The 24698-nt window shown below is 36.1% G+C and overlaps 1 protein-coding gene across 2 annotated transcripts in view; it reads right to left on the bottom strand.

Annotated features, from left to right (window-relative positions):
* Positions 1 to 964: 964 nt before the first annotated feature.
* The window catches only part of PPP3CA (protein phosphatase 3 catalytic subunit alpha), an 82255-nt gene continuing 58521 nt past the window's right edge, over positions 965 to 24698 (bottom strand). Inside the window, exons 9-12 of one of the 2 annotated variants that reach the window (XM_017511350.2) lie at positions 17568 to 17652; positions 9765 to 9862; positions 6705 to 6734; positions 965 to 3576 (exon numbers count right to left, since the gene is read on the bottom strand). In XM_017511350.2, coding sequence (XP_017366839.1) covers positions 3380 to 3576; positions 6705 to 6734; positions 9765 to 9862; positions 17568 to 17652 — 410 coding nt within the window. In that variant the 3' untranslated portion in view covers positions 965 to 3379. The remainder of the gene's footprint in view (positions 3577 to 6704; positions 6735 to 9764; positions 9863 to 17567; positions 17653 to 24698) is intronic. The other variant, XM_017511351.2, reaches the window with a different exon arrangement.

Genomic DNA, 24698 nt, shown 5'->3' with positions numbered 1-24698 from the left:
GGAAAGGCACGTAAGAAGGGCAAAGGACATCTCCAGTTGTGGAGATCAATTGAAGGGGCTTTCAGTTGATCAACTTTTTGTTGAACTCAAGGGGCTTTCAGTTTAAGAAACTGGTGGGGCAAACTGAAAGTTCCCCTTTTCTTAATGGAGTGTGACAAGAGGGGTCCAGTGAGTGAAAGACATGACGTAGTCAAGTAAAAGTGTGAGACATTTAAGTAAGACCATTCCCATGGTGCCTCCTATGGGGCTGACTTCATGTTGGGGGCCCTGGTTTCTGGACAGCAACATGGATGTGTATTAAAATTTATTTCACATGGATGTGGTGACGGTGAGAGGGAAGGAAGTGTTTCAGGCCATTCTGAGGGTTTCAGCATCACCATGACACCATGTTCTAGGCTAATGCCATGAGATACTTCCAGCTTTGACATCATCCCAAATCCCACACTGTAGATGAGCAGAGATGTTTCTTGTCCTCTCCAGTTTGTTCTCATCATTGCACAAGTTTGGTCTCTTAAGATTTTTCTTTCTTTTCTTCAAATACCATTTAAGGAGCATAGAAGTAGGGGACATTTTAGAAAGAAACACAGCTGACGCAGGGTCAGTCAAATCTAGCTCTTCCTTCTTGAAAGCATAGACGAAAATTCAGCACTGAGTTTGAATCCCATGAGAGTGAAGTCACCCTGGGACTGGGTGCAGGAGGACGGGGGACAGGAGGTGGTTTCTGTGTGTATGTCTGTGTGTAACCAGATGTACACTGGTACGAGCAACTCAAGAATTCTACAGTTTCTCCAAAAGTGAAGGAGAGAAACCTAATAATTGATGGTCTGAAAGTGTTGCCAGTTTTGGTGAAATAACTAGTTCTGTATTAACTTTTTTGAGAGACCAAACTATTATGCAAAAATATACAGTATTTACTTTCCTAACCACTGATCAGAAAGACCAAAGCAATACTCACATCAACTGCTTATTTTAATGTCAAATGTTTATTTCTATGCCATAGTTGCCTCAGCACAATTTGTAAAAGAAAGGAATCCAAAAAAATGAATTTTAGTCAGGATATTTTCTGTGCAGTTATAAGAAAGAAAATAAACACAATGATACCAGAATCACCATTTCTTTCACATCATTCTAGTAAGTTGCATCTAAATATTTTCCTTGGTTGCCACTTTTTTTTAGGACGGAGAAATATCCACAGGAAAAAACTGTCTGGATTAATTAAAATAAACTTGGGATAGTCTTTGCCAGACTATATCTAGAACATCTTTGTTTTGGGATGCTATACCACTAATTGCCATATCTTTATTGTTTAATATAACAGGCATACTTCATTTTACAAAACAAAGTGCACTGAAGATGAACAATGTTAGAAACAAACTGAAATTGGATGTGTCTTAAATCTTTGGGTGATTAGATAGTAGCTGAAGCGTGGGAATACAAATTTTCTTAATAATACAAATGCAACTCTCTTCTGTAATGAAAATGCACTTAGTAGCCTAGTACTTTTTGTTTTAGCAGATAGGGCATCCAATACAACTGAAACAACCTGATAACAAATTAATTTTAGTTTTCAATAAAAAGGAATGCTCTGGTTTCTTAACTGGCTCTTCAAGGAAGCCAGAAGATGGCATCTGCTCTTTAAATAGACTTCTCTTATCTGATTTGAGACACAAATCCACCAAGATTCTTACAGTGGAAGTAGGCACCACCCCTCAGATCACGAGGCCCCTAGGAAGAAGCCTGTTGGAGTCAAACTGTGATGCGTGGTGGTGGGCCAGCACCTAGAAGACACATGGTGGTTGTGCACATAAATCCCTTCAGCGGACTCAGTGGAAGGATGAGAATTCTGTAAGTTCATGCACATTTTATTGAGTAGTAATATAAAATGCTTTTTCTTTTTCATTGTTACAAGTGCATGCTTTGATTGCCAACATGTCAGAAGTCAAATTACAAAGGCAAGGCTTTAGGCTGTAGTGAATTACTTGGGCACTTATACAATTGTTAAAAAATATGAATGGACTTTTGTTGTTGTTTTCAGAATGAACCAGTTGTAACCCGTAACTGATATACAAAGGGAAAAAAGTGAAAAAAGTACATATTTTGTGGCACATGACAGAACAGAACAAAATAACTAAACTGTTATGACGTTAACAGTTACCATGCATTTAGAGTTTCACATGTAACTACAAACTTATTATAATTTCACAAGGTTTGCTAAACATGCTAACCATCTACATGTGCACTGACAAGCTTATGTTAAAAACTTTAAAGAATACTCTCCCCTTTAGATTTTTTCAAAGCTTTTTTTGATTACAAAATTTCAAAGGCATTAAGCATTTTAGAGAATATAAAGTACGCCAGTATACATACATTTCCAGTATATGTCAGACCACTAAGCGCATTACAGTCCCATACAGGCCGATACAGCCGTTTTTTTTTTCTTAAAAAACATGCATAGGCAGATTTTTTTTTTACAGAATATAGATGCTTTATCACTGTACTTAATATGGTGTCTTGTTCACTATACTTAAAAATGCACCACTCATAAATATTTAATTCAGCAAGCCACAACCAAGACTTGATTTTATCAACAAAAACCCCTAAATATAAACAGCAAAAAAAGATAGATGTAATTATTCCAGTTTTTTTTTTAAACTTAAAGAAAAGATACTCATTGCCAAATTAATAAGATAAGTGTTATATGGAAAGAAGGGCATTCAAGCACACTAAAGAAACCTGAGGTAAGCATAATCTGTACAAAATTAAACTGTCTTTTTGGCATTTTAACAAATTTGCAACGTTCTTTTTTTTTCTTTTTCTGTTTTTTTTTTTTTTTTTTTTTTTTTTAAGACTGCCTAATTCAGTTTATAGCCATTGTCTGACAAGAGTAGCAAAACATTATCAATAAATAGTCCTTAGTTTGTACATCATTTTGTTAAAAATGTTTGATGTCATCCATTTTTAGTGCTGCGACTGTAAACGTACAATAGAGTAAGAAATTAGACAAAGTTTTCATGTCCAGTAACAGAATAAAAGGCCTTTCATTAACCTATCTAGAAGTCCCCAATGCAGTAGGAAAACATGTTCATTCCCCTAACATTGCAGTATATACTAGCATTAGCTTTCTTTTTAAATTTTTTTTTCTCTATAAGCATTTTTAAAAGGCATACCCAAAAGAGGTGTTTAATCACCACCCCCACCAAAATATAGTTTACTATCTCTTTCCCTCTTTTTTAATGATAGTGTAAACTGAATCCAATTCCTGGCCCCCAGAGCAAATAAGCTACTGTCAGAGGCAAGAACATCCAACTGCTGATATGCAGCAATCCCCATCATGCCCTGCAGCTCAAAAAAAAAAAAAAAAAAAGTGAACAGGAAGTGGTCACTGAATATTGCTGCTATTGCTGCCATTGCTGTCCGTGCCGTTAGTCTCTGAGGTGAGAGCCTTGTTGATGGAGTTAAGGTTGGCGTCAGAGGGCATGGCATCTCTGCGAGGCGGCATCCTCTCGTTAATTCGGTCTAAGCCCTTGGCTTCCTCGAAGCTAGTGATCTTATGTTGTGGTGAAAATCCTTTGATAGCTAAACAGAAAACCATTAAAAAAGAAAAACAGAATTATCCAAAGGAAAACAAAAGGTACAGCTGTTGCAGCAGGTGATGTTAGAGATTTCGCAGTGAGAGGGAATCCTTCAGTGAAGAACAAAGTGACGGGACCTGCACACCACACAACAGACTCCTTACCATACTCGGAGGTAACCAAAGGTTTGAAAACAGCCAATGTCTCTTGCCAACCAAAATGTCCTCTTGAAGTTATTAAGATGTAAGCATTTCTCCTGTCTTCATGAGCGTTTAGATTAAAGAAATCCAAAGTGGACACATAAAGAGGAAAGCTGCTTTCAGGGACTAGCCTCTAGAACCAGTATCAACTGGCTACAGTATTAGCATGATTAACTGCATCAAACACCTTGGCCTAGTAGGCTGCAGCATGTCCCTCTTTGTATTCTTCCACTGTGCTGGTAATGGCAAATTCAGTGGAATCACTATGCCTGCTATACCTAAAAACCTAGTAAAGGGCTTAAAGCAGAAGCTAGAAGGAGCTAGAAAAGAAATTAACCAGAGCATTTCCATGCCATCTCAAAATCCCAGAAAGAACTTCTTGGCAAGCAACTCAATGATGGCATGAAAAAAATTGAAATTATAAACTCCTGTTTCTCCACTCAACTTTGGAAGCATGTGGAGTGAGTGAAAAGGTAAGAGAAACTCAAAAAAGTCAAGATAAAATCACTAAGTAGAAACGCATTGTCTGCCCTTCAGCAGTGAACAGGTCAAACTGATGTTCATCTGGTATCCATTACTGCCTAAATAAAAGAAAAACTCAGTAGATCAATGTGGATGTAAGTGATGGCTAAATAACAACAAGGAAAAAAATGCCTTTCACAATATTTAGCAAAAATGAATTGAGCTGGTTTTGGTCCTATTCAATTAAGACATGGAATTCTCAAAGTGGGAGTGATATTTAATTTTTATTTGTTTGTTTGTTTAACGTAATCTTTAGTGTGCTACAGAGAAAGGTAAGGCATTTGTACAAAAAACTTAATGATTTCTTCAGTGAGTATACCAACTGGTGAGCTGCAAATAAAACACATAAATGGGGAACCAATGACATCAGTTTGCTTTACTCCCTGTGAAGTGCAAACCAGGTATTTCAGGGCCAATCACCAATGCTCACTGGGCTGCATCACCATGGCTGATTGAGGAGAATTTCATGGTACCTTTATCCTCCCAACCTTATTTGGGGCAGGGGAGGGGGAAGGAAAGCAGTTTCAAGCTGAAACTTTACCAGCCATTCCTACACAAATGTGCAGTGCCTTTCATTAGTATGGATTAGATTCCTAAAAGACATACACGCGTTTCAATACTCATTGAACGATGAGAAATACTTTCTCCCCCTCTGCATTTTAAAGGTTAGCATAATGGTGATTAGTCAACTGTGAGAGGAATAAGATGGGGAAATGCGGAAAGACCAAGGCCCAAAGCAAAGCTTGTTAATTCTTCTCTAATTTAGTCATAAATTGCAAAATAATAGAGCTGTCTAACGAGCACCCACCCTGAAAACTAACTCAATTATTTTGAAGTACAAAAGAATGGCACGAAGTGGTACTCTACTGTTTTATTAGACTACTGTGAATATAATTTCATCACAATTAACAGGTAACAAAAGTTTATCATCATTATCATTTATGAAATGATTTAATTAATTTAAATGGTAAAAGTGGAATTTCTAGGTTTTAAAAGCCAATAGGGTGGAAGTGTTAAAATTAAAAATCTAGCTAGAACAATGCATACTTCTGGAATGGGGCTCCATTTCTAATCATTTTTGTCCATCCTGGTATGGAAGAATGTGCTCTGCTGTAGTTGCTGGTCAGACAATGGGTATTAGCAATTTACATTGGTAGTATACTTAACACAACACAGAGTCACAGAAACCACAGAAAACAGCCAAACTATCAACAAGAATGCACACTGCAGATTAGAATTTGCCAAGAGGAATAGAGAATTCCCACATAAATAGCAGTGTGTTCACTGCTATTTAGGAAGCAGTTGTATTTTCTCTTACAGTGCTATCGTTTCCCCTACCATGTCCAAATCATATACAAATTGGAGGAGTCTGAAGTGGCACTTTTTACATCATACCAAAGGACCATATGCACATAATTTTGAGAAAAACAAAAAAGTTACCTTGCAAGAACAAAATACAACTGAAGAATTTTGTTTTAAAGGGGAACTTCAAATTATTGTTTTTGAAATTTCCAAAGGATATTGCATGTATAATATTAAAACCTATTTTGATATGCAGTTCTCTTATAACTGTGTATTTAAAAAGCAGTCAGTAAAAAGCAATTACTAAAGAGTTGAATTCTACTGTCCTTGAGCAGTGCTAGGACACAGCTGGAGATGGACACTTCTCGATTTCCCCTGCAGCTCCTAGTACAGTGCCTGGCACAGAGCAGACACTCAGTACACATTCATCAATTGAGTGCTACTTGATACTCGCTATTCTTGTTATCGGCCACTTCCACAGCCGCTAGACCCTTTTGAACTCTTTATAATATTTTGCTGGTGATAATTCTCATACAAATAGCAGTAGGTTGAAATTTGATTTAAGATTACCAGAACTGTTCATCTCATATACAGCTGTCTCATGTTGGAATATTTTTTAAGAGACATAAATTAATGTTGAACTACAACAAAGCGCTATTTAAATGAACGTGTTTTTTTTTTCCTTTGGCTACGAACTTCCGAAGACTAGAATTATGGCGGCTATTTTTATTCCCTTCAGTGCTTCCTGAAAGTGATTTGAGGGAGGGACATGGTTCAGCTCAGAGATTACTGTTTTATAAGCTACTGGTCAAAACAGCTGCCATAACCCCCACCCCACATCATTCAAAATATATAATCCTTTTGTTTTCTGTGATTAGACTATTCATCATGTACAAAAGTCAAACATAGCTTTAAGGGAAAGAAACAAACAAACAAACCATAGAAGGACATTTTCCCCTTTAAAGCAAGAACATTTTGGTTAATACTGAGCCACAACTGTTAGCTCAACACCCACACACTCTGTACAAGCTACAGCAAAAAAAATGAATACACCCAGCAGAGCCCTTATCTGTTGCAGGTACAACAGAAAGGGGACTGGCCAATTTACCTTCATCAGCCTCAATAGCCTCAACAGTAGCTGAAGAGAAGAAAGGGGGTGCAAAATGAATGAGAAAAATGAGCAGAGGATTTTTTAACTCTAAGAACAAATCAGTGACCATCAAAGGAGCTAAGAGAACTAATGTTCCTGTAAGTGCTAGATTCTGGCACACACAACAAAACAGAAATGCTAAAAAGAAAGAAAAAAAAAAACACCACAGAAATTGTGTTTAATTTATGAGCGGGATATGCCTATCTGAATTAAATGCTTAGGTTTTTGCCTATTAAATAAATAACAAACAATTAACCCTTGAGGAAAATAGGAAAATTTCTTTTACATGAACTGAATTATAAGGGATTATGTAAATCTCAACTGTGCTTCTGACTCTCACAGGCTACTATAAAACCTCTGCTATGCTTGGTGATTTAGTTTAAAAATGCCAGACAAAATGGCAGTGCCACAGTATCAGTGGGATCATTCACACTAGCCAATATTAAATAGCACTATTTCCTAATGTGATGCAAAAGCAGGGGGATTTAATTTACAGGAAAAACAAAAATCACAGTGTCTAAGGAGATAATGCATGTGACTCCTTAAAGATAAACACATCAGGCATGTTTAATTTGGGGGTCGGTGGGTAGGAAGAGGGTGAAGGAAAAAGAAAAAAGGAAACAAACAATATAGTCTGGACTTCTTTTTCCAGCAAGCCCAATTATGTTTTCTTTTCCTTACTGGAATATTCTTTTTGGAAGTAAAATTCTCGAAATGTTACAAATCAAGTGGGAATGTACCAGTAGTGGCAATAATTCTATCAGCATTTTAAAGAACAGGCAGCCTAAATACTGAAAACTCATATATCTGTATGAGGTTTCATCTAAATATGCAGCAACAGCATATTTCAGAGGCAGAACTTTAAAAGCTCATTGCTTTATCAGCAATTTATGTAATAAGGTTAGGATCTAAACTTTCACTATATAAGTGTGTGAGTCTTTCTATGTTATTAAGGTTAGTTTATACTTCCCTAATTAAATCTTAAAATGCAAAACTTCTCTGTAACTCTGAAATGTTTAATATTAAAATTCTACCCCTTGACTTTAATTTGCATTTTTCTTATAATTCAAGATTTTAAAACTATAGCAACTGCAAAAATGTGCACTATAATTTACTTGCAGTGGAGTCTATATTCCTTATGATAAAAATGGAGAATGGTTACCACCATGGAGAGAAGAGCTACATAACAAAGACGTTAGTAGTTTCCCCTTTTAGACAAACTGAAGGACATCAGGCAATACACTTTGGAGTCGTATCAATGTATGTGGTTTAAAATATATAGGAATTTTTCAAACCCATATAGAAAGGTTCCATATGTCTTTTATGTGGATGTGTGTTTGTGTATAGGTTCAACATAGAAAAACACAAACCAATGGATTTAAAATAAAAGAAAGCTGAATAACCTAAGTAAAAACACAGGTAAAAATCTGGAAATGAAACAAAGAACTGGAAAAACTTAAGTAACTTAAGTGTAAAAGTAAAGCAAAACATCCAGAATCACACCAACACTGACATATTAGAACTATGTAGTGCCCACTATTAAATGTTCTAAAGCAAATGTAGTCCACAGTTTCTGACAATATACCTGCTATATCTTAAATTGTACTTATCAGAAACTAGATTTCAGTCAGTTAGGTAGAGAGTACATTTTGGACATATAAATAATCCATTTATGCTAATGTTTTAGTGAGATATTTAATTTGGTAGAAAAACTTTTTTTTTTTTTTTTTTACAAGTTGTTAAAAAAGTTCCTAGCTGTAAATTTAAAGTGGGCGGTTGCAGGGGGTGGTTTACTTCTCAATACTATGTGTCTTCTTAGTTTCATTTAAAAATATTTTTGTAAAAACTCAAAAGACACTGATTTGGAATCATTCATCTGAAAAGAAAGAAAATAATCGTGATGCAGCCATGATGTGATCATTCAGAAATACTATATTCATGAAGTTGATTATTACTCTTCATGTAGAAGTGTATCTAAATTACATAAATAGGAATAGTGAGTCTTCTAGGTTGATGGGTAGGGGTAGAAAATATAAACAAGATTCAAGGAAAGATACAAGAAAATAAGCAAGAGGCTGAGAATGTTTTGAAAAATTTCATAGCATATTTTCATTTTAATTTTTTTAAAGCCTCATCTAATAGCAATTTTCTATTGTTTAAATTGTACTCTAAATGTTAGTATCTATTAAAATTGATAACAAAAGTAACAAAAGTGAAAGAATATATAGAGCTGTGCTGCTAACACGGTAGACACTAGCTCCCTGGCTTATTTAAATTAAAGTTAATACAAATTAGGTAAAATAAAACATTTAGTTTCTTGGTTATATTTGCTATATGTTCAACAGTCATATGTAGCTTCTGTATAGATACAGAACTTTCCATCATCACAAAAAGTTCTGTTGGATGGTACTGGTCTAGAAAGCTACACATTTTGACACAAAATCTGCATTGTAAAGGAAATGTTACTCTTTTTTTCAAAAATAAAATGTCATTCTACTCAGTCTCTTATGTTTTCAACTGATAAATCAGAGAAAACACATGTATGGCTCCCAATTTCCATTCAAGAGGATAATGAAATCATCTCCCTGAAATCTAGACTTACAGGTGTATTTTAGTGTTTGTGTGTATATGTGTTAATCTCATACATGAAACAGCTAACTGGAACACTTATTAAAAATGTAATTAAAAAGTTGTTTTTGACAACTGACTGGCTCAAAGTCATCAAACCTATTGTGCATGTAGGCAACCTAAATGAGCTGTCCTATAGTTAGGCCTGAATACGTAGATTAACATGTGAATGAAGGAATGGGGAAAAGGTGGAGTAAAGACCACATTCCAGAGAATGAGGGAGCTATTATGTTGGACACAACTGATCAAACTGATTGGGGTTTCAGCCCTTCTGCAGCTGAGAAGAACTGAAGACCAAGACAGAGCTTAAATGAATGAATAAATCAGGGCTCTAATGACACAGCTGACTGCGATGCCCCAGCACACAGTCATACCCATCGGCCTGCTTACCGCTTTGCAAGGTTTGCTTCCCTCCAGAAAGTACTCCACTGGGGAGCATGCCAGTCGGGGTCAAGCCTTTCAGCGTCAGCACACTCTCACTCTCTTCTCTGGAAGGCACAATGAGAAGTGGCATTAACCTTTAATTTCTTTTGTGAAAAAGAAATGACTCAAAGGAAAAAAATGCATGTAAGAACCCATATCTCCCTCTATCCTGGTTCTCTGAATCCTTTTAACATACTTTATTTTAATTTATTTCTATACTAGTAATGTTCCATAAACAATTGCTACAATAAAGTTTACATTGTCCAATTAGGGAGGTTCAGTTTCTGAGTGCTGAAGGTAGAGAAAACCATTTTGATTTTGTAATCAGGCATCACAATACAAAGTTTTGTTGTGCATTCTGTATGTTAAAAGTGAGCCATGGAGAGTACTGATGTAAGTTTTTCAGCCAAGGCTCAGCCAAAATAAGTGGAAGTGATTTGATCTGACAGAAACAAACAAAAAAACCAAACAAGAGCATACGGGAGATTGGAAAAAAAAAATCTGATCTGTAGATTTGGGAATCCCGAATTATATTCGGGGACTTTTAGAAATTAAGGAATTCAGTAATTTAGACGTTACATGAAAAACACATAAAATAATGGCAAGTAGCCAATAAACCTACTGGTAAAATTTCCCAGCTTTTTTTTTCTGTCACTTTCCCTACTGATTTGCTAATATAAAATCATTTTCTTACTCAGCATGACAATTGTTATACAATCAGTTTTAAGTACATCATTATTTCAATTATATGTATTAATTACTTGACACTATTAATCATTATTAATCATTTTGAATTGTTAAATCCTCATAATTAACCATGAAATAATAGTAAACGCATAGTGATACTGAAATCCTACATAACCAGAAAAAAATCTTTAAAATACAAATTGTATATTATATACACATATACACACACATACATATACTTGTGTGTATATATACATACACACACACACATATATATCTATATATATATACAGGGAGAGAGTTTAGGATATAGAATTATCTACTCCAAAGTTTTACTAAGGTGTCTCGCATGACTCAAACAGAATTCCTGAACTTCTCCCCAAAACTGCTGCTTCCACAATCTGTGTCAACTCAGAAATTAGTAATTCCATCTTTTAGTTACTTAAGAGTAAAGGATCACCCTTTAACTCTTTTCATCCTAATTCCATCAGTAAATATTAAGGGCTCTACCCTCAAAATATTTCTAGTATCTTACCAATTTTCACAAAGCTACTACCTCATCTCTTTCGACAACAGCTTTGTTGAGATGTAAACTCGGCATACAAGTAACCTAAAGTATAGGATTCAATCGATGGTCTTTAATATATTCATAGAATTGTACAACCATCACCATAATCAATTTTAGAACATTCTCATTATCCCTCAAAGAAACTTCACACCCGTTAAGCAGTCACTCCCAACTTTCTTCAGCCCTGTATAACTTCTGTTCACCTTCTGTAGATTTGTTTCATTTGGACACTTCATATAGATAAAATCATATAAAATACAGTCTTCTGTGACTACCCTCTTTTGCTCACCACCAGTATCGCCTACCTGGACTGCAGCAGCCTTCCGAATGGTCTCTCTGCTCCATCGGAGTCACACTCTTGCCCCCTCCTCCCACAGCTGTTCTCAGTATGGTAGCCAGGGTCAGCCTTTTCATATCTATGCCAAATCCTGTCACTTGTGTATTCAAACTCTCTAATGGCTTCTCCTCTCCTGACAGGTGAAAGGCAGGTTCCACGAAGGCCTTAAAGAAACTAGTTACCTCACATTCTTCTGTTCTTACCCATTTCTTGGTTCACATTTCCTACCAAAGTCCACTTTCCTTACATGTCCTCACATGTCCTCACACACACCCAGCACACTCCACTGAGGGGCGCTGCACTTTCTTTGCATCCTCCTCCCCTGGCATCTGTGTGGCTCACTCCCACTCTGCCTTCTTAATCATCGCTCCAATATTGCCTCCTAAGCAAGGACTTCCTTGGAATACCATTTAAAATAATACTCCTGAATAACCACCTGTAATCCCAGCCCTTTGGGAGGCTGAGGTAGGTAGATCACGAGGTCAGAAATTCAAGACCAGCCTGGCTAAGACGGTGAAACCCTGTCTCTCCTAAAAATACAAAAATTAGTCAGACATAGTGGCAGAAGCCTGTAATCCCAGCTACTTGGGAGGCTGAGGCAGGAGAATCACTTGAACCAGGGCGGAAGAGGTTGCAGTGAGCCAAGATTGAGCTACTGCAGTCCAGCATGGGCAACAGAGTGAGACTCTGTCTCAAAAAAAAAAAAAAAAAAAAAAATTCCCTTTCGCAACTCTTTCTCTCTTTGCCGATTTTATTTTTATCTAAGGCACTTATCACCCTGAAAAACGATACAGTGTGTTTACTTGCTTATTTTTGGTCTGCTGTCTACTCTATTCCCCTCCCACCCCCTGCTTACCCCAGCTAGACAAGCCTCATGAAAGCGGGGGTTCCTGTCTGCTTTAGTCACTGCTGCACCCACAGCACCCAGACTAGAACAGTGCCTGGTTCACAGCCCACATTTCAAAAATATTTGTAAAAAAACCAGTAAAAGCTGAATGGAGAATGGAAATCGAACCCATATTTTAGATTTCTGTATCCTTTACTGCAAAGTTTACTTAAAAATAATAGGTTTGAGAGAATTAATTATTGCTTATTTTCATACAGGTATTTCAAACTTTTTCAGTTTTTGTGGTCTGTCAAACCGCCAGAGGTCCCATAAAGAAATATACTGAATACTGTAATATGATTTGGGAAAATTGGGAGTATCTCTAAAGAATGAACACAATTTTTCTTTACATTCATATTCAAAATATGGCTTTTGCCTCATGAGTGATTATAATTCCTGCATGCAGAATCTTGTGTCAAATTCTGTATTAAAAACGGGACTCAGGCTGGGTTCAGTGGCTCACGCCTGTAATTCCAGCACTTTGGGAGGCTGAGCTGGGCAGATCACTTGAGGCCAGGAGTTTGAGACCAGCATGGCCAACGTGGTGAAACCCTGTCTCCATTAAAAAATACACAAATTTTAGCTGGGTGTGATGGCCTGTGCCTGTAATCACAGCTATTTGGGAGGCTAAGGCATGAGAACCGCTTTAACCTTGGAGACGGGGGTTGCAGTAAGCTGAGGCTGTGCCACTGCACTCCCGCTGGGGCAACAGAGTGAAGCTGTCTCAAAAACACCCAAAAAACACAACAAACAAAACCCACCAAAAACACATGGGACTCAACGAATAAACAGTTACAACCCATAAGGCTCTGAGAAAGCCAAGTAAATTATTAGTTTTTTAGCTACAAAAATTTTCTGGTAATCTGGAGTATTCTTTTTAATCTTCAAAATTTTAATTTTATACAAACAGTAGAAAGATCTTTTTGGGAAATCACATCTTTGTGGGGGCCACACTCACTCAGACTAACATCCCAGTCATAAGACTGAGGCTGGGACATCATTTAACTTTCTTGGGCTTTAGCTTCCTTATTAATGAAATCTCATCTGTAATTATAGGATTTCTATGAGGATTAAATGTTACACTGTATACAAAAACCTCAGCATAGAAGGCGGTCATTTTCCTTCCTTCCTTGCTCTGTTTTTCTTTCTCGTTCAACCACATTCCTTACTTCCCTTAATTGTGACTGCCATTCCTGCCTCACAGGAGCCCATGTCCTCAAAGGTTTCTAGCAGCTTCTTCATTTTTCAATTCCAACAATCTCTGTTGAGTTCTCATTCAAACTCATATCTCTGCAGTAATTTTTTCTGATGACCATGCTTTCTTTCCTGAAAGACTCTTTGCCCTAAGTGTTGTAATGCATTTTTTTCTGGTTCTCTTTCTCCTTCTCTGACATCTTCTCAGTTCCTAGGCTGATCTTCTTCCTCTATCTCCAGACCTATGCTTTCTAATATGTAGGCCCCAGCTGCATGTGACTGTTAACCACTTGAGACATGACTAGTCAAGATGTTCTGTAAGTGTAAAATACACACGGGATTTCAAAGACTTTGTACAAAAGAATAGAAAATGTCCCTTTAATAAGTGTTATTGATCAAATGTCAAAATGATAAAATTTTGTATATTTGTGTGAAATAGGCTACATTATAAAATTAATAATCATTTATTTTGTTTCTGTTTCTACCCCTTTTACTGTGGTTTCTAGAAAATTTAAAATGACAGATGTGGCTCACATTACATTTCTGTTGGAAAGCAATGTTGTGAAGAGTTCTCGTGCCTCTTTCTCTCACCTATCACTCTTTCCTTTAGCAAGACCATCAGCTAATGCTGCTGCACTCTTGTCTCTGTGTTATTTTTACATGGGTATTACTAACCCTCACCTCTTTCTGAACCTCCAGGGCAGCATTTCTAAGTGCCTCTACATAAATGCTCTGCCAAATTCAGCTCATCCTACTCTTCCTAACAAACATCTGTTAGATATTTAAATTGAAGAATACTTCCTCCTCCTTGGATAATAGCATCCTATCAATGGTATAGACTAGGACCTCTGTAGAATATTCTGGAATATTTCCTCTCTCCTATAACCTCTCACATAGGTAAGGGTGCGCAGAGCCAACAATGGAAATCTATTCTGGCTAATTTTAACAGGAAAGAGATATATTAAAGGTGTTAGAGAGCTCACAGATCCAGAGAACTGGGCTTCGATGCTCTGTGGCTGGGAAGGGTAACAGTACCTGTCCACACTGCAGGGTTGGCTCCATTAAGGGCTTGGCAACAGCCAATGCCAGAGCTCATAGTACTGCTGTCTAGTTAGCTCCCAAAATGTTGAGGTGGATGCTCTTCCATTGTTGGGCCCTGAGATTCCACACCTGGCAGGACAATTGCTGTCCTGCCTTGCTGCTTCCTCATGACGCTCAATTTGAAACAAAGCCTCATTTACATGCATTTACCTGACTGGTGAATCCGAGGCAACAGGCTCGTATTTTATATGCAAGGACTGCTGACAGACAGTTTGCTGGTTCCCTTATAATGTTGTAAATTTCCAAATTGTAAAGAACATGTTGGGCAAGTATATCTGACAAATTTGTGCCACAATCCGTATTACTGAATCACAATCTATCTTCCCACATTTCTTGTATTTGTTCTTTCCTTTGCATTTCTCCTGCCATAGCCTGGTTCAGCCTTTTGCTTGGATGATTACTTCAAAAGCATCCTAATTTTTTTTTAACTTAAATTTTGTGTTATATGTCACCATGCTAGCCAATCTTCATGTTGCTATTAACATATATAGTGAAACATGAGTTAGAGATGCCTCAAATCTCATGAAAGTTAATTCTATGACTCCTGATTGCCTACACACAGAAAAACTGAATACTTTAACATGCTATTCAAAGCACTCAAGGATATGGACTTCAATATATTTTCGGCCTCCTTTTTAACTAGATTCCTTGTTGACCTTCATGTCTTTTACCAGTCAGTCAATTTATACATCTAGAATTCATTACTAATATTGCTTAGAATTTATACTAGACTACATAGCATACCTTTGAGTAAGATTCTCATCAGTGGTGCTCCCAAAATTAGTGAGTTTGGACACTCTCCTTAGCCTCTCTCAGATTCAGTTTCCTCACAGTAAAGTCACCACGACCTTGCAAGTTTCCTGTGTTGATTATTGTCAGATGTGCATAACATGGGGCATGGACCTGGCACTTAGCAAGTGCCCCATAAAAGGAGGCCATTGATATTGCTCTTAGAATTTCTATGGCTGTGCTCCTGATAATTTTTCCACTTCCAGGAATGCCTTCACCATAATTCTCCCTGTCCTGGAATCCAGCCTATCCTTCATAGCACTCCTCCAGTGTTAACCTCTTTATGAACGTTCCAGTCAGGAAACACAGGATTCCTTCCTGTCTAATGCCACAGCAGGGTATCTATTCACGTAGTTAGCACACACTTTATTTTCTTACTCTATTATCTCTCTGGTTGGCATTCCAGTTTGGTATGTAGATTGTCTAATTCAGTGCTTGGTATACATTTAATGCTTAACCATTATCTACTAAGCTTAACTTACTTTTTTTCTGGATAGGATCTCTCTATATTCTACATATGTGCTATGGATGCTTTTATTATAGAAAAACAGTAATATACAGCTTGTTTTTATTTTCTACTAACATGGAATTTTAAGTCAAGTCACTGATCCCTGGGTTCAAATAGTCCATTTATCATGGGATAGTCCATCAAAATTCTAGAGCTATGTTTACTTTTCCACATAGAGACTTCAGACAGAATAATAAGAGCATTATTGGTAAATCTGAGGCACAATACATACGCAAGTGCTTACTCAGAGTTCCAACTGAGCTTATGACCTTCATTTACTCCTTTCTTCCCATAGAACATTCTTCTAGCCACACAGGCCTTCTTGTGGTCCTCAGAACTGCCAGCTTTGTCTTTACTTCAGTATCTTTGCACTTGCTATTTTCTTTGCCTTGAACTCCCTTACCCCATTTCTTCACGAACGTCACCCATGCTTGCCCAAATACCATTACTCAGAAAGTTTTTTGTTGATCACAGAAAGTAGAGCAAGTGGGAGATAAGATAAAGAACTTTTATCTCCCACTTGCTCTATCTCTGTATTGCTTTATTTCTTTTCTCCATGGTACATAATCAATGCTTTAAGTTTTACTACATTTACTTATGGCATGAATGAATAAGCCCTGAAAATGTAGTCAGAAGAGCAAGAGAGCAAAGGTAGCCTCATTCAGTAATGGAAGGGAGCAATGATGCTCTATTTTCAACTTGAACACGACTTGTCGTGATTGTGCTGGCTGCCACAGAGTTCTCACTGCCTGTGATGTGGTGTCTCTGAGACCACTGGATGAAAAGGACAATGCTTTTCATCCTTCTCATAGCTCCCTCTTTTGGCATGAAGTCATTTCAGTCACTCTGTTGTGACTGTACCAGGAGGAAGACAGAAATAGCAAGAGGAGAAATCAAAAGAGCCAGTGTCGATACTCTATTGGAAGGCGCTGAGGCAAAAATTCAGCAAAACATGAGATCATTAAATTATCCAATTGTATATACATTATTTCCCAAGGTATTCCTATTTACTTGTCAATATGTATTATTTTGAGTTGACTGTATATTCCTTACATATAAATACATCATATTTTAAAGTAATCTTCTGAAGAAAAATATGTTAGATTATATTATCTAGAAATAACTGGAGTTTCCTTTATGAAAATATTTGTTTTCTAATAATAATATGATTCATGATCTATTTATAAGATATACTACTATATGGAAATTGAAACATTAAGTATTTTTTTCCTCTCAATAATTAGAATAATATAGGTTCACATGAATAGCTTTATGGCTGATGCTTATTTCCTAGAAATCTAGTGAAATGTGTTTGATAAATAGATCTTTCACCACAGAACTAGAATGAAAAACAAAACAAAAAAATTACAATAGCTTTTCCTGTTTCATAAGATGTTCAACCTATTGTGAAATCAACGTTTTAAAGTCCTATACCAAATAGAGGAATAAAATGTGATGCAATTCATTTGCAGACTTTCTTAACAGAAATAATTTAGTATATTGCAATTTAACTAAAATAATGAGAAACTGACAATTTCTATATTTAATATTCTTCCTTTAATTTTTAATTTAAAAGCAAAAAAAAATGAAAGGCAAATATTCACTAGTAAAATATTTAAATTACCAGATGAAAGTATTAAAGTATTTATTAGTGACACATAATAAAATTTGAGACAGAAACAGAGGATGAACGCACCCACCTGAGCACTGAGAACACTCTGGCCATTTTGCCTATTGCTCGGATCTTGTTCCTGATCACCTCCTTCCGGGCTGCAGCTGTTGCACCTGTATTTTAAAACAGAGTTCAATGGTCAGGAATTGTTTTTATCTAATTGTAGTTATTTTACAAGTTTATACATACAACAGACTCCATCCACGAAGCAAAATCAGTTTTTTTCCCCTCAAGAGGATTTATCTGTAAATCAAATTTGAAAATTTAAGCTTTTGGCCACCAATAGTAGGATGTGATTTTTAAGAGGTTCCTAGAGTGTCAAAGAAAAACTTTTGAGATATCCAAGGGGGAGTTGAGTAAGAAGCTAACTGGAAAATCACAGAGCAGATAGGGGTAGGTTTCTATCCTCCTCTTCTAATTGAGTTTCCCTTTCTCTTCTGTTTATACAAAGAGAGCATGCATTGGGAGGAAGAGTTAAGTGTCTTATCACCATCTTCTATTCATTTGCAGTCTCCACGCTGGGAAAACTGCTTTAGGAAACTGCTTTTCTAAAAGTTCTCTTTTGATGTGATTAAACTAGGAAGCCTCTCAATTCCCTATCTGCCTTGCAACATCACTCATAATTATTTGATCATCTTTGTTTTAGCATCTGATACTCTTTCATCTTCTGGTTGGCTCATGAGTTCTAGAGAAAAAAGTAGAGAACTGCTGAATTGGATTTAGTGAGAGATAATGGCACCATGGTTTGCATTTTAGTACTATTCTTTTAAAGTTATGCACGGTTTTCCTGAGTAAGTTTTATCACTTATTACATTTTCCAAATTACAAAAATTTACTATATAGATTATTGTTACAAATAAATGTATTTAAAAAATGTTTTAAAATAATACTTTAATGAAGCCATTTTATTTTTCTTTATTCTCGAGGTATATTTGAAGAAGTATAAAACAAATAAAATACCTTTCAAGATTTCTTTTTTTAAGATGGGGTCTCACTCGGTTGCCCAGGCTGGAGTGCACTGGTGTGATCTCGGCTCACTGCAACCTCCGCCTCCCAGTTTCAAGTGATTCTCCTGCCTCAACCTCCCAAGTAGCGGGGACTACAGGCATGTGCCACCATGCCCAGCTAATTTTTTTTTTTTTTTTGTATTTTTAGTAGAAACAGGGTTTCACCATGTTGGTCAGGCTGGTTTCTAACTCCTGACCTCAAATGAACTGCCTGCCTTGGCCTCCCAAAGTGTTGGGCTTACAGGCATGAGCCACTGGGCCCAGCCAAGATTTTTATAATCCAAGGTAAAATGGATAAGCTATGCTTTTTATACATTATGTGGGATTTTATGGAAAGTGTTAACACAAACAGATAATCTTTCTAACTCTACTGCCTCTAATAGGTATACAATAGAATATTCTTTTCAAATAATATCAGAAATGTTCCTAATTCAAATGAATAGTTTGAGTCAGTAATTTGCTTAGGGACTGTAGTCTATAGATGACAACTGGTATGTGTTTTGGTCTTTTATTATCATTTGTGATAACAGCAAGCTTTCACAGAAGGTTTTTGAAAGAAAGATTTCTACTGTTTCCCTTAGAGGGCTTTTATGAATGCAATTTGGAATCTTGTTGATTGTAAGGGTCAAACAATCCATTTCCAGGAGAAAGAAAACTCGTACCAATAGATACAATTTTGAAATGGCTAGAGAAAAGGCCTTTGTTTTTCTTCTCCACTCCAAGAAAGTGAAAACATAATGGATCACTTTCTTTGCCTGGGTGGATAATCTTTCAGAGATGATGCTAACACAAACCCATCTCATAGGTGCATGGGTGTTCGCCAGAGGGTGTGTAAAAACCAGCAAGCTGGCTTCCTCCCACCTTCCCTCTGACCTGAGGGCCTACAATTATGTTCATTTCTTCCTCTTTTATGGCAACTACACCATGACAGGCACCTTCCAACATATCCAATGGGCAGGGCTTATTATTGCCAGCTGTTCTACCTGCAAACGGATGGAACAGGTTTCCATCCATGTGGGTGAGAGCTGTTCTCCAATCTAGCTATTCTGATAATTAAGCAAAACCATGGCTTCTCATTCACTATAAGTTCCTTGAATTATTAATTAGTCTCTCGCCCAGAACACTAGAGAGAAAAATAGGGTGTGTGCAGGACCCCTGCCTCTAAATGTATTCTGATTTTATAATAATATTTATTATCTATGATTTAGAATTAAGATTTCACAGCAAACTCTGCTCTGGAGACCATCTAAAAAATTCTCTGTGCTTGGATTTTAGATGACTAATGAACAAGAGACCATTAAAAGACTGTTTTTTTTTTTTTTTTTAAGTGTTATGGCAAATAGTCCCCTCAGGGTGGTCTCTCTATATATCTCTGTTTCAGTGACTCCATTCAGTGATGCTTTCAGTCTAACACTGTCCTATTCCCCACCTCTCAGCTGACTTGTGAACTCAGGGGTCATGATGTGTTAAGTACGGGTAAAGATTCCGGCCCTCTCCAATAAACAATATGGCCAGATCATGAAATCAATCCAATGAACACAAAGAATGGAAACTGTAGGAGAGCTCCAAAATTGGTCACTATATTTAGAAGCACAACAAGAAAAGCAGCAAGGAATGGTTGTTTAGAGATAAAATTTCATCTATTTAAGTGAAGTGAGAAGGGGAACACATAAAATCAATTAAGTAAAAAATATATATGAATAATCTCACAGAACATTTCTGATAAATGACTTATAAAAACCGTAACTAGAGCAATGAAAAGTAAGAAACTAAGTTGGAAAAGGAGGGAAATAAATTGTGTAGAGTTGTGCTTCTTAGTTTGGTTTAAGCTAATAATCAGAAAAACGCTCAAATACATACTAAATTTTAAATGTAAAATGAACATTCTCATAGTCAGAGTCAGTAACTATTCCTTATATTTTCAGATAAAATGGATGATTAGAGAGCACATAAAAGATATTCTACTCTATGTATATGTAGCTGTGCTCCCCATAAATAGTGAATCACAACACACTCTAGCACTTTTCTTTCTTTCTTTCTTTTTGGACAGTCTCGCTCTGTTGCCCAGGCTGGAGTGCAGTGGTGCAATCTCAGGGTACTGCAACCTCTGCCTCCTGGGTTCAGGCAATTCCCTGCTTCAGTCTCCCAACTCGTTGGAATTACAGGTACCCGCCACCACGCCTGGCTAATTTTTGTATTTTTAGTACAGATGGGGTTTCACCATCTTGGCCAGGCTGGTCTTGAACTCCTGACCTCACGATCCACCCATCTCAGCCTCCCAAAGTGCTGGGATTACAGGCATGAGCCACCGCACCTGGCCCCCACTCTAGCACTTTTCCTAATGAAAAAAAAACAAAAAAACAAAAACTGTCTTTAAAACATTTCTCAATAACCCAGATAACGAGTTTTATTATCCCTCTTATAAAATTGGAATATATTTACACAAAAAGTCAAATAACCTAACCATAGACAGTAAGAAGACATTATTCTCTGAACATTTTATCCTGAAAAGTACCTTCAATGTTTTCCATATAATCAAAATAAAAATTAGCTCCAACCCCACATTTATAACCTCACAAAGATTTAAAGTATAAAAATAAAATATCTGGGTTGATATGTAAGTCAATCTAAAGGAGCTGAACAACAGCAGGAGATAATTAAGTTCAGATGTAAATGTTCTGGTATACTAAACTTAGTATTACTATTCCAGGTTTTCAGTATTTTCCAGAGATCATTAAAACTCTTTTTCAAAATCTTATTCCAGTCCAAATCCTCACAGTCCACAATTAAATAGAAAGATCAAGAATAAGTACATGTTTTTCAGAATTTTACTACCTGAAACATGCAAAGATAATGTCCTATTAAACATTCTTGGTACTGTTCTGTTTAAGTTGTGAAAATGTACCACAGTAGCTCATATTAAAATTCAGTATATTAAATAATGAAGACACATACAATACATTTTACATGAAAACTGTGGAAATTTCTTTCCACTGGAAGAAAGGATAATCACTTATTTCAACTTGGAAGTCCAAAACTGAAAGGTAGCATTTCATAGGTGAGAAAAAAATAGTAATTTTAAGTGAAATTTCATTTTGTATTTTTCTATTCAAATAATATTCACTTCTTTTTTGGCCTGTCCTTTCAACTTTTTGAATTCTGATCTTCTTCTATGCCTGGGGTATCATGCTACTATTTCCAAAATCTAAAAACTAAATTTTCTTCAACATGAGGGAGGCTACTATACAGATCAAGGGGATCTTTAAAGATTTGCTTTAAATATGTGTCCTTCTTGCCTTTAACTTTGCACCTTGCTGAATTCTCATTAAGTTTTAAGATATCTCTGGCAAATGGCCTTCTAAGTGAGTATTGCAACCCCACAGGGTAGATTTCAGCCTCACAAAGGAACTGGAAAAATCTATGTTTTAAAAGGAAAGATATGTTTTTAAAATCATATTTTGCTGGTAGACTTCAAATGTTTTGAAACTTTAATCTAAATTATGAGAAAAAAAATATTTCTTCACGACTCACCTCTTCCAAATTTGTTGAAACTTAACAAAGTTCATCCCTATTCTACTTGAAAGTAAATTTTTTATCATGGATCAATATTATTAAACAGAGTTTCAATGTTTCTTTAGATTTTATTTTTTGACAAATAGAGCAGTTACTGAATTTGAATAAAAGCTCTTAATGAAATGAAGCATAAGGTGTTGAGATCATAATATCTTTTGTTATGCTATATTAAAGATAAAAACGGGTTTGGTGTCCATCCAAAATCAGCACCTTTGAAACAGAAGATATAATGCATAAGACAGAACAGACTTCAGATACCTCTAAGAAACTTGCATAATTAGTTTTTATAGCTTTTTACAGATGATGAAATTATGAATATAAAGACTGCCTTCTTTGGGAAAATACATGACCAACATTTGAAGTAATCCCCAAACTTTATCTGGTCTTTTTTTTTCCTGACCTAACTTAGCAATAACAAATCTTGAGCTGGTATATCCCAGCAAAGAGATGTTATGCAGAAGTTAATTTAGATATCTACCCAGCTTTGCCATTGGCTATGAACTGTGACAAGTGCTTCAGTACATTTTTCTATACCACCAAGCACCTGAGTCCTAGATTTAAAAAAGCACCATAAGCAATGGAAAACTATATACTCTGATGGAATGGCTTCAAAACTGTAGCCTTTACAATTTCTACTCATGTAGCTACAAAATAATATCCCCAAAGAATACTATTCCCATTCCATGTTTAAATAGTTTAAATAATGTTGTAAACATTATGAGATTAAAATGAAATGGCTATATTACTCTGTTACTCATGGCATATAAATAACACAGCATTTTGAGTCCCACTATCATTCATTTTAAAGTCCATGAATAAAATTCTCATTGATATTTAAAAATCTTATGTTATTCTTTTTTTCTTTGAAATTGTAGTTTCACTTTAATTTCCCCAATTTTACTCCAGTGCATTATAAATTTACACTTTAAAACACACTAAGCTTTTCCAATGTCCCTTTTTTTTGTGCTCCAGAGGTTTTTATAGCTCAAGGAAATGTTCATAGTGACTATGTCTAGGGAGGCCTGTGCCTTTCTGTTAAAATGGAAAAAGGGCATTTGAGAAAGAGGCGGGAAAGGAGAAGCTGCGAGAAGGCCTCCAGCCCAGGTGCCTTCTCAGGCTGATCACTTTTAAGAAAATAAGACTTGCGAAGGCTGAGGATTCCCTTTAACTCCCCTTGAAATGTCTTAGGGTAATCCCGACAGTACACATATTCTAGCCTGAAGACTACTATTCTATCAAGACTTAGATTACTCCATTTCTAGAGCTGACAGCTGTTGGAAGAGCTCCTTGAGTAGCCATAAACCTGGAGATCCTGCACTGTTTATCTACTTAGGGTCAGCACAGGTTGAAGTGAATCCAGGGATTGTTAGGTGCTTTCTCTCATACATACAAAAGGCCACATGTATGCTTATATAGGTTAGTATTTTGAGCAAAAGCAAAACACATTCAGGACAACAAATTTTAAAAATCCTGGTAAAAATTCATCTTTTTGGAGATTAAAAATGAAAATATTTAGAGTATCTTTGTAACATGGATTCTCACTCTATTAACTATCCCTCCCATAGGTCATAAAACTGGAACATAATGGCCACTCACTCCAGATCACTCTAAAGCACACATTCTGAATTTCTTCCATATGCTTTTTTAACTTGACTACAATCTCAGTATATATTAAGAGCCTGCAATGAATGGTGTGATATTTGACAAAAGACTATTCTATCTTATATCCCACTTTGAATACAATATAGGAGCCTTTAAAATATAATTTTCAAAAAGGTTTTCCTTTGTAATGGGTTTTAAGGGTGTAATGGATTTTACGAATGGCCAGAAGAGCCTAGACTAGTTTTTTCTCCACCTCTCTTGTCATAAGACATAGTCAAATTCTTTGGCTAGGAAGTCTTAAAAATGGACAGACTACTACCAAATGTCCAAGTACTGTCATTACTTGGTTATTTTCTGTTTAATTAAAGTTACTTTCATTTTCAAATTCTAATTTGATTCCATGCATTTTTGTGCTCTAAGATGTTGTGTTCCATCTGTTTAATGACTCCTTGGTTGAGTCGCAGAAGCTATTAGCAGAATTCTAACTGGGTGAAAATGAAAGACTTTACAGTAGATTAGGAACCTCCCATTGATTTTTTTCAAAAAATTGTTACATATTAAGCTCATGCTTTACAAAGGATATTGCCTTTTTTAAAAATATATTTACCAAGGAAGCAATTAATAGCCGTAAAATCTGACTTGGATCAACCCCTTTATCATGACAAAAACACATCAATCTTATAAAGTAACAACAGAAAATAAAACAAAAAGCAATAAATCTAAATTTAATAATGTCAATTTATTGTCTAAAAGGGAAGCAATAATCATGCTTGGATGTCTAATCAAAGATTGCTCTTTATGTAAATGAGGATATAACCGTTTAATAGGTATTTATTGAGGATATAACTGTGCATATGTAATAAGTGCTGGTAGAAGTCATTCAGACTAGAACTTAATTCTAGACCCATATGGATTTATACATTTATCTAATACTAGAATGGCATTTACATGTGTCTCTGCAATGATATAAAGTGAAG

The sequence above is a fragment of the Cebus imitator genome, unplaced genomic scaffold (assembly GCF_001604975.1).
Source record: "Cebus imitator isolate Cc_AM_T3 unplaced genomic scaffold, Cebus_imitator-1.0 Scaffold447, whole genome shotgun sequence".
Lineage (NCBI taxonomy): Eukaryota > Metazoa > Chordata > Mammalia > Primates > Cebidae > Cebus > Cebus imitator.
Note: the sequence above shows the minus strand (reverse complement) of the source record. Positions and strands in the feature narration are given on the sequence as shown.